The sequence below is a fragment of the Salvelinus namaycush genome, chromosome 5 (assembly GCF_016432855.1).
Source record: "Salvelinus namaycush isolate Seneca chromosome 5, SaNama_1.0, whole genome shotgun sequence".
In the NCBI taxonomy this organism is placed as follows: domain Eukaryota; kingdom Metazoa; phylum Chordata; class Actinopteri; order Salmoniformes; family Salmonidae; genus Salvelinus; species Salvelinus namaycush.
The window spans coordinates 28,178,956-28,190,016 of NC_052311.1; the positions used below are offsets into that span (position 1 = coordinate 28,178,956).

Sequence of the window (11,061 nt, forward strand, 5' to 3'; positions counted from 1 at the left end):
CGCTTCCTCTTATGAAGCCATCCCTCTCTTTCAGTCTCTTCTCCACACAAATCCTCTCACAGAATAATTATCATACAGTGCATGCACTTTGCCTTCTCTGCTTTTGGAAAGCTTTAAAAGCTATTTCTATCCCACATAAAACAAATGGTCTAGAACTAAATGCACACTCCTCTCTGGCTTTTACGGTTTTTTTCGTAAGCAGTTTTCAGACGAACCAAGGATAAATACACAGGCACGCATGTGCCACACACACACACATCAGGGTTTCCGTTAACTGGCTTTTGGCTGATTAAAAAAAAAAATAATAATGATAGATATATTAGAAAATAAATAACATGTACAATTGTCCGGGAGAAGAAAAAACACATTTTGAAATAATGCTATTTAGCCTATTAATTGATTTGAAATACCAGTCGATGAAAATACATTTGACTGGTCATGCTTATTGGTCTATAGATTACTATTAATACATTTGTGGAATTAAATTGCAGCGTGTGTACAGTATATTCGTTATGCATCTTAGGCAGTATGCATTTTGAAAACATATACTTAATTGTTTGAAACGAAAACGTTTTACCACATATTATTGGGGCGGCAGGTAGCCTAGTGGTTAGAGCCTTGGGTTGCTGGATCGAATCCCAGAGCTGACAAGATAAAAATCTGTCCTGCCACTGAACAAGGCAGTTAACCCATTGTTCCCTGGTAGGCCGTCATTGTAAATAAGGATTTGTTCTTAACTGACTTGCCTAGTTAAATAAACAAAAATAAATTGAGCTATGTCTTACCTTGTGTCAAAGTAGCCTAGCCAAAGTCCACCATATCCGTGGAGGCAATTAATTTATATAAACTTTCTTTCATTGATCCTAGTCATATTAGCAACCAATATTAGGTGTTGCATATTAGATCTCGCTTCTCCATTTTCTCCTGTCACATGTCCGGTACCCTTTTGAGGCACTTGAGGTGTTTTCCTGCTAATTGTGTTATGGAATGAAAATTTGTGTAGCCTACTAGTATTTTATCAACATTTAAAGCGAAACTTTCTGATTTGTTGCATTAACCTCATTGCTTTTTAACTGTTATTTTTATGTAGCCTAGGCCAACTGGTTGTATGAATTTGGCATCTATTGTCCCACAACTGTCCCAGAGTCTGTTTTGGAATAGTCCATTTCTTTCTCAACAAGCTGACCAATAGAAGAGGCTAACTTGTCTACTAAGTCCGATAGTAGGTTGACATGGGCTAGTGACTTTGCTGTTCGTTTCTCATCTTGTTGGCTGAGGAAAAGTAAATGTGGATGGTTATTCTAACATCTTCAAAGTGCATATCAAAATTCAGTAAGAAGGACCGCACATCGTTGCGTCCTCGAATGTTCTGTTAATATGAATTACTGTAACCTAAATGTGATTTGCATATGGGTCTGGTAAACTTCTCAAATATCCGGTGAATTAAATTGCTGCTGGTCAAATGTCAAGCTCCACATTTTCCTAATGGAAACCCTGATATACAGCTCTGGAAAGAATTTCGAGACCACTGCAAAATTATCACTTTCTCTGGTTTTACTATTTATAGGTATGTGTTTGGGTAAGAAACACTTTTTTGTTGTTTTATTCTATAAACTACTGACATTTCTCCCAAATTCCAAATAAAAATATTGTCATTTAGAGCATTTATTTGCAGAAAATTGTCAAAATAACAAAAAAGATGCAGTGTTGTCAGACCTCGACTAATACATAGAAAATAAGTTTAATATTCATTTTTAAACAACACAATACTAATGTTTTAACTTAGGAAGAGTTCAGAAATCAATATTTGGTGGAATAACCCTGATTTTCAATCACAGCTTTCTTGGCATGCTCTCCACCAGTCTTTCACATTGATTCCAGCCTTGCTGAAGCACCCCCAGGTCATCACGGATCCTCAACCAAATTTTACAGTGGATGCGAGAGACTGTGGCTGGTAGGCCTCGCCAGGTCTCGCACCCGCTGTGAAATTTGGTGGAGGATCAGTGATGATCTGGGGGTGCTTCAGCAAGGCTGGAATCGGGCAGATTTGTCTTTGTGAAGGACGCATGAATGAAGCCACGTACAAGGTTGTCCTGGAAGAAAACGTGCTTCCTTCTGCTCCAACAATGTTCCACAACTCTGAGGATTGGTTTTTCCAGCAGGACAATGCGCCATGCCACACAGCCAGGTCAATCAAGGTGTGGATGGAGGACCACCAGATCAAGACCCTGTCATGGCCAGCCCAATCTCCAGACCTGAACCCCATTGAAAACCTCTGGAATGTGATCAAGAGGAAGATGGATGGTCACAAGCCATCAAACAAAGCTGAGCTCCTTGAATTTTTGCGCCAGGAGTGGCATAAAGTCACCCAAGATCAATGTGAAAGACTGGTGGAGAGCATGCCAAGACGCATGAAAGTGGTGGTTTGAAAATCAAGGTTATTCCACCAAATATTGATTTAAGTTAAAACATTAGTATTTAAGTTAAAATATTGATCCTAAGTTAAAACATTAGTATTTAAGTTAAAATATTGAGCCTAAGTTAAAACATTAGTATTGTTTAAAAATGGAAATTAACTTTATTTTCTTTGCATCATTCGAGGTCTGACAACATCTTTTTTGTTATTTTGACCAGTTGTCATTTTCTGCAAGTAAATGCTCTAAATGACTATTTGGTAGAAATGTTGTCAGTAGTTTATAGAATAAAACATTTTCATTTTACCCAAACACATACCTGTAAATAGTCAAACCAGAGAAACTGAAATCTTTAGTGGTTGTACTTTTCCAGAGCTGTGTGATAGAAATATATACACACACTCTCTGAACAAAAATATAAACAACATGCACATTTTTTTTTTACTCAGTTAGTTCATAGAAGGAAATCAGTCAATTGAAATAAATTCATTAGGCCCTAATCTATGGATTTCACATGACTGGGCAGGGGCGCAGCCTCTTGGGAGCCAGGTCTACCCACTCGGGAGCCAGGCCCAGCCAATCAGAATGAGTTTTCCCCACAGAAGAGCTTTATTACAGACAGAAATACTCCTCAGCATCCCCCGTCAGACAATCCCGCAGGTGAAGAAGCCGGATGTAAAGGTCCTGGGCTGCCGGGGTTACACGTGGTTGTGAGGCTGGTTAGACGTACTTACAAACTCTCTAAAATTACGTTGGAGGGGGCTCATGGTCGAAAAAAATAAACATTACATTCTCTGGCAACCGCTCTGTTGGACATTCCTGCAGTCAGCATGCAATTGCTCCCTCAAATCAGTGGCATTGTGTTGTGACAACTGCACATTTTATAGTGGCCTTTTTATTGTCCCCAGCACAAGGTGCACCTGTGTAATGATCATGCTTCTTAATATGTTACACCTGTCAGGTAGATGGATATCTTGGCAACGGAGAAATGCTCACTAACAGGGATGTAAACAGTGTACACAATTTGATAGCAAAAAGCTTTTTGTGTGTATGGAAAATGTCTGCTCTGTTACAGTATTTCAGCTCATGGAAAATGGGACCAACACGTATTTTATAATTTTGGTGTGTGTGTGTGCAGTACCAGTCAAAAGTTTGGACATCTACTCATTCAAGGGTTTTTATTTATTTTTTAATATGCTCTACATTGTAGAATAATAGTGAAGACATCAAAACTATGAAATGACACATGGAATCATGTAACCAAAAAATCTAAATATATGTTTAGCTTCAAAGTAGCAACCCTTTGTCTTGACGACAGCTTTGCACACTCTTGGCATTCTCTCAACCAGCTTCACCTGGAATGCTTTTCCAACAGTCTTGGAGTTCTCACACATGCTGAGCACTTGTTGGCTGCTTTTCCTTCACTCTGTGGTCCGATTCATCCCAAACATCTCAATTTGGTTGAGGTCGGGGGAGTGTGGAGGCCAGGTCATCTGATGCCCTTGAACCCTTGAATGAGTAGGTGTCAACTTTTAACTGGTACTATAGATAGATCTATCTATGACCAACACACCTCCTGAGTTTGGCATGTGTGTCCCTCTGTGGTGCCAGGTGGATGACCTTGCTGCACCATCAGCACGTGGGTTTTTTAAAAATAGATGCATTTGAAACAGACAGGCCCACACAGTGACTGTCAGTCCTGTGACATTATTTAAAGCCTGATGTGTGCTGCAGTGGGGGTTGGAGGGAGACTGTCCATGACACAGACAACATGGGAGGGAGACTGTCTGTCTCATGGCTCAGGTGTTATCTGGTCACTCCATGTTTATTGATCCACTTCTTGTGTTCCACTGTGTTCTCATGAAGGATTTTAGTGGTGGGTCGCCATTATGCACTTAACGTGGAAACAAAATACATGACTGATTTTTCGGCCATTGAAATGCTTGGGCGGGCTGCCTAAACGTTCTGTCAAGCCGACTAATTCCAGTGTTTTTAATTGTAGAACATTTTCTGGGGATTAAATAAACACTCCGTGTAAACCGTAATGACTAAAACCAGATGGATTATGTACCCCCATGCCACACCCACCACCTAAGCCCCTTTTGATCCAGATAAAACCCTGCATGACACGAAATGAATAAAATGTTATAGCCTACAACTTTTTATTAGATAAAACATTTATTTTATTTTTTAAATGTGTTATTTTAAGGATGATAAAATGACATTTGGAGGATCTGACGTAAGACTGAATGGTCCCTCTTCTCTCACTATCTCTCTGTGGAACGACAGAAGGAGAAAAGGTTCTCGTCGCCCGGAGGGAAACGTCCCGCCTCGCCCTCCAACATCGCAGGACGCCACCGCTCGCCCTCCCCCGCCCCCCTCCCAGCGAGCAAGAGAACCCCCTCCCCAAGTGCAAAGTAAGACACCACATTTCTCCCTGAGAAAATGTTTTAACTATATTCAATATTTCCTGTGTTTAATTGTGTACTGTTGAAATTGCTTAGCTGTTAGATAATTTATAAAACGTCATAAATCTTGTGTCCCCTCTACAGGCCAAGCCCACGTAACCGTCCCCCGTCACCTGGGGGTATCAAACATCGCCCCTCATCTCCTCAGTTTAGCTCGGCCAAGCCCCCGTCCCCCCAGCCCACCTCGGCCAAACCTCCACCCATCCAGAGACCGGCCCTCACCCCCACCGGCCCCCCAACCCTGCGGAAGAGGGACTCCAAGCCAAAGGACCTGTGTCCCGTCCAGCCTGTGGCGCCCCAGTCCCCAGAGGCTCCCCAGACCAGCACAACACCCACCCCTACTCATACCACCTCCAGTAAGACCAAAGACAAGGACGGTGAGTGAAGAGGACCTCCAACCTCACTGAGATCACCTTTCTCTCTAAGCTGAGTTAGCCATTTCCTTCTGTCAGTACCACAGTCATGACATAGGGCTAAAATCTCACTTGCATAAGGACCTTGCCGTGCTCCGATCAAGCAGGAAAAAACGCCAACAGTCTCATAGTCTTGAGACTCACTTTCATCTGATAATGAGAGCGAGGGCCTGTACTGCGAGTCCCTGAAGCAGTGGGTTGGAAACCCTGTACTGTATGGGAACTGAGTAATAAAGAACATCCGTTTGGCTCATAGTAGCCTCTGCTCTGTCCTCCATCCTGATGATCTATAGCTTAATTCCTAAGTTTCACCACAGTGTGTTTAGTGTGTTCCTCTGCGGTTAATTAGCAAGGGAAACTAATGTGGCAGCAGCAGAAAGTTGGTCTGTAGCTAGCTGTAAATTCTCTGTGGACCAGCACAGCCATTAACTCCCTCCCAGCTGTAGTTACATCCTGTTAGCCCTAGAGATGTCTCATGCCCCCTTCTGGTGAGAGTCCTGTACTACTACTGTAGAACTCATTAGGAGAGGGTTAATGGATACTGTGTGTGCTGCAGGGACTCACTGCTATCAATAGGACTGTCTGCAGTAGGACACACAGAGAGCTCTTTATGACCAGCAGCCACAGACTGTCATTTGAAATCGGATCCCAACCTTTGTTTCTCTCCTTTTTTTTTCATCGATCTCCCTCTCTCAACCTATAGTTCTCATTCTCCTCTCAATGTGCTATATAGTAGTAGAGTTCTGTTTGGTGCTATGGCTCCTGTATCTTTTGTTGGCTATGCCTTGAAAATAGGTTATTATGCCTTGAAACTTGGTTATTAGTGAACCAATATATGAGCTAAGATTGGTCAAACTAAACTCTTGTGTGTGTCCTCTGGCTCTCAGACAAGTCCATGGCGGGCACCAACTCGGCTGCAGAGGCTGCCATGATCCTGGCCGAGAACCGTCGTCTGGCGAGGGAGAAGAAGGAGAGGGAGGAGGCACTCCGAGTTCTGAGAGAGGAGGAGGAGAAGTGAGGAACCAGACGAGGCTACTATAATCTCTTTCTCTCTCTGGGGGGAAATTGACCGACCATATCTCGTTATCTACAGGCTCAGGAAGGAGGAGGAGAAACGCTTGGCTGAGGAGGCTCTGTTGAAATGCCTGGAGGAGGAGAAGAGGCTGGCAGAGGAGAGGAAGAAGAAAGAGGAGGAGGACGCTCTTATGGCGGAGGCAGACAGAGAAAGACTGGAGGTAGAGGAGGCCGTGAGACAGGCTGAGCTACAGAAAGAGGTACGGACAAATGTTTTTAGTCTTGTGTTGATCTAATTGATTGGTTGCTTGTGTGATTGGTAACATGTTTGTCCAATCGCAGCGTGAAGAGGCGGAGGCACTGGCTGCAATTGAGGCAGAGAAGGTCCGCATTGAGAGAGAGAGGGTCATGGCCCAGAACCAACAGGAACGCATGGAGAGGAAGAAGGTGGGTGGAGAATCACCATTTCAGCTTGCACACTTTATCACTTACGTATGCATTCACTATGGTCTCAGTAACATGTTCATTATATACATTAAGTATGCACACTCAGGCCTCCCGGGTGGCGCAGTGGTCTAGGGCACTGCATCGCAGCGCTAGCTGCGCCACCAGAGACTCTGGGTTCGCCCCCAGGCTCTGTCGCAGCCGGCCGCGACCGGGAGGTCCGTGGGGCGACGCACAATTGGCCTAGCGTCGTCCGGGTTAGGGAGGGTTTGGCCGGTAGGGATATCCTTGTCTCATCGCGCACCAGCGACTCCTGTGGCGGGCCGGGCGCAGTGCTCGCTAACCAAGGTAGCCGGATGCACGGTGTTTCCTCCGACACATTGGTGCGGCTGGCTTCCGGGTTGGAGGCGCGCTGTGTTAAGAAGCAGTGCGGCTTGGTTGGGTTGTGTTTCGGAGGACGCATGGCTTTCGACCTTCGTCTCTCCCGAGCCCGTACGGGAGTTGTAGCGATGAGACAAGATAGTAATTACTAGCGATTGGATACCACAATTGGGGAGAAAAGGGGGTAAAAAAAATAATAATATGCACACTCAGTGAAAACACCCCCTACATCCACTCCCTATATACCAACACTTGAATTTTAAAGCAGTCCAATCAAATCGATCGTGTCATTAACTTGTATTACATTGAGTGTCTGCAGGGTGTAATTTTCCAGCAGTTCTTGACATGAACCTTCCTGTCGCTCTAACTTACAGCGAATTGAGGAGATCATGAAGAGAACCAGAAAAGGGGACCTAGAAAAAGTGAGTTCACATTTCTAAAGCTCTGATCTCTCCATGGCAACAGGCATTTCTACAATACTTAAGTCAGTCGCTTGGATAAGAACACCCAGTAGTACTTGCACCTACTTGTTGATGGATATTTTAACCAGTACTCTGTTAATGTGTCCTGTTTAGAGAGATTATGATGAGAAAGACATGCAGGATGAGGAGGGAGACGAGGAGGGTGACGAAGAAGAAACCAAGGGTAACTGTCCACCATCCGTGTGTGTACACTGTGAATGGCCTGTCTGTTTGCACAGACACCACTCCCTCTGTGTACGTGTGCAAATTGAGTCATCTGCTTGTTTCGTCTCCGCAGACGACGAGTCAGCCCAGACCGGAGATGTCGCCATGGAGACGGACTGCATGGACGAGGAGGGGCGTGGCCTGACCCGCAGCGAGCCAATGGGAGAGCGTAGGGAGCCGCTGGGTAGCGTGAACTGGAAGCCAGAGGCGGACGACAAGGAGAACAACAACGGAACCAGCGCTGAGGAGCCCCTGGCTGTTAAGTATGACACTAACACACACACACTCCCAAATACTTGAAGCACAATGACACTGTAGGACTATTTTGGCTTTAAGTGTCTCTTTCACTTACTCACTCGACGCCTTCCTTACACTCTGACTGGCTCTCTCCCTCCCCTTCCAGTTCAGTGCCTAAGGGTCGCCTGGTAGAAGGCTCAGAGTTCCTGAACGAGGACTCTAACAAGCTGGCCCCGGGGCTCAACGGTAAGCCTGGCCCCTGGAGCTTCGAGGAGCTCATTGACCTGGGTGTCAACTCCAAGGGCCGGCCCCTCATCGATGCAGAGGGCCGCAACCAGGGCCTCATCGACTGTGACGGGGGTCCCGAGGGGCCCAGGGTGGCCTTCGAGGACAAGGGGATCCCCGTGGCCACCCTCCACCCCTCCAGTCAGCCTATCGAAGCACTGTCAGGTGAGAGAAGTACTTTGGCAACGAAACTGGTTGTATAGTTGATTTACTGTAACTACTGCACGTGTTGTGTAGGAAAGTAAATAGCTTTGTGGGTATTCTATAATCATTACACATTTTTGTTCCCTCTTTCTCTCTCTGTAGAGATGTGAGGCTGCAGCTCTCCCTTCAGAGGCCTGTTAATATTGCACTCCTGGAGTTCCTGTCCAGCTGACCCCCCTCCACACATACACACACTTACCCACATACACACACCCCGCCCAGCCTTCTTGTCTGGACAACCTCAGCCAGAGGAAGAGCATGGGGGACACATCCAGAACGCAAGCTTTGCACCCCCCACCACAAGAAAAAAAACATAAAGAAACGATGCTTCAGGGAAAATCTAAATTTTCCTTCAATGTGCTCGCTTTAAGGTCTCATCTTTAGCCTCCCATACTTACCATTTCACTTGGTTCTTTTTTGTTTTGTTCACACTTGATGTTTTGTAGGTGTTGGGGCAGGGGGTGTGACGTAATTTATAAATTTGGGCTTCTTTGTGATATGTAATTACTGTTATCTCATGTCTATTTTTGGGGGGTTACTCTGGTTTGAGAATATTCCAGGATGCACGTGCACTCGGCTATATGATGGTTAAGACTTCACTACTTCTCATGTCAGGAAACTTGAGTCCCCCCCGAGATGTGATCAAACACATTTTGATTGGTGGGGTGTGGGCTGGGTACTGTAGTCTATCAGGGTCTGCCTAAAGGGGCGTCTCCAGTGAATAGTCAGACTGAGGGAGCACTTACACAAACCGGTTACGACCTACTGTGTGCCCAAGCTGTGAACAGCACTATGTAACTGTAATCCCATCCTACCCAAATTGTACTCTGACCGAGAATTCTGGATTTGTTTGGCAGGCTGCTTTTCCCAACTCTCTAGACCCTATTCTTCTATGGTTTACCCCTCTCCCTGTGCCCCGAAGGGCTGGTCAGAGCCCCTCCACCTCCCTCGCCTTCTCCCACCTCCCTCACTTCTACTCTTCTTAGGGCCACTAGGGGGCACTTATGTCTACAAATCAAACTGATTGTTTTATGAAATGACTCTTGACTATTGCTTTGTCTTTACAAACTGAAGGATATAGGAATTCCCCAAAAAGCTGGTGATTTTGTGAATATTTTTTCAGTGAAGTTTAATTGTTGCTGTTAATTTTCAGTTCCTGGTTTTTAGGTTTATCCTAATATTTTGACATGTCGTTACGGTTTTACATGTATGTATATAGACTTAATTGTTAGCTAACTCGTATCAAATTCTAATTTAATTGCATCCTGAGCGCTGAGGTATAACTTGACCCCCAGCAATGACTGCATGAATCTATACTCTTACCATATGAATGACTATAGCCCATAACGGATTAACTTGTGTATGTTGGTTAATTGCAGTCAGACAAGGTCCATCAGCTTCATTTTAGAATTGCATCAGAGTTTTCTCTGAAGGGGGTGTGTACAGTACTAGTCCAGAAACTGAACTTGAAAGGTTTGAAGTTCTCACAACGCCCAAAGTATAGGGCTGAAACAACAGTTCTGTCAGGCATCTCAGAGCAGTTTTGACCCGGCAGTAGATGTACGCAGTCTGTGTAGCTCGTTCCATGCTAATTCCATTGCTTCTCTACTAAGGCCCTATGATCTCCAAAACACACTAGCTAATGCTTTTATACTTCATCCCGGCAAAAAAACAACACATTTCAGTTATTTTTTATAGTGTATAATTTGGATGTCTGTTTATATGAAAATATATTTCTACATATTTAAGTGTTATTGTACTGTGTGTGTGTGTATAATCAGTGTTAGGCCGATGTGGGTGGGGTGGTGTAGTGGGAATGGATGTTAATAGTCTCGTTATCTGTTACTGTATTTTAGTTTGGGTTCTGTTTGACTCGTGCCCTTTGGCAGGGTAGTCAGTGCTGTTGCCCTACGCACTGTTCCAAGTCAAGCCCTAGTCCCTACCCTCTAGACACTAGATTGGATCGGTGTAAGCAATCTGGCAACAATTCTACAAGGTGACGCTATTATATTGCTTATACCTATCAAGTACTTACAGATCAGCTCAAGTACAAAGGGATAGGGGCTAAGGGTTTGTGTGGAATTGAGTTAGGTTTGTTTGGGGGAGGTTACCCTGGGCGCTAATAGGAAACCCTCTTCTCCAGTACTCTACAAGCCCTAGGCGACGGAACATGGGTGTGTATGTTGATTGAGAGCATTTTTGTGAGGCTTTGAAAGGTTCTGCTTTTCATCCCCCAACCACCTCAGACAATTGCCTTTGTTCCCAACTGAGGAGTGGGAGAATGTTTCAGGGCTTTTTAACATGGTGTGAAAGGTTGCAGGGATGGTGTTTTTGAAGGTTGCAATAGAAAAGTTAACATGGACTCTGACCACTGCGCCACACACCTCTTTGTAACAGCAGTGTGACTGAGTCTACCACTGAAGGATGGAGACGGGAACAATGTGATTTGGTCAGTCTTGTGCTTGTCTCGTTTGTTTATTTTTTTTAAAGCTGTATCGAGAAGCTTTAATTCCCT

General features: G+C 44.7%; 1 protein-coding gene across 3 annotated transcripts in view; it reads left to right on the plus strand.

The window, feature by feature from the left end:
* LOC120048146 (ensconsin-like) overlaps positions 1-10,294 on the plus strand; it is a 37,982-nt gene extending 27,688 nt beyond the window's left edge. For all 3 annotated transcript variants that reach the window (XM_038993881.1, XM_038993883.1, XM_038993884.1), the window contains 10 exons: positions 4,704-4,831; positions 4,967-5,259; positions 6,183-6,309; positions 6,389-6,569; positions 6,652-6,756; positions 7,509-7,556; positions 7,710-7,779; positions 7,894-8,083; positions 8,224-8,507; positions 8,649-10,294. In XM_038993881.1, coding sequence (XP_038849809.1) covers positions 4,704-4,831; positions 4,967-5,259; positions 6,183-6,309; positions 6,389-6,569; positions 6,652-6,756; positions 7,509-7,556; positions 7,710-7,779; positions 7,894-8,083; positions 8,224-8,507; positions 8,649-8,656 — 1,434 coding nt within the window. In that variant the 3' untranslated portion in view covers positions 8,657-10,294. The remainder of the gene's footprint in view (positions 1-4,703; positions 4,832-4,966; positions 5,260-6,182; positions 6,310-6,388; positions 6,570-6,651; positions 6,757-7,508; positions 7,557-7,709; positions 7,780-7,893; positions 8,084-8,223; positions 8,508-8,648) is intronic.
* Positions 10,295-11,061: the final 767 nt, after the last annotated feature.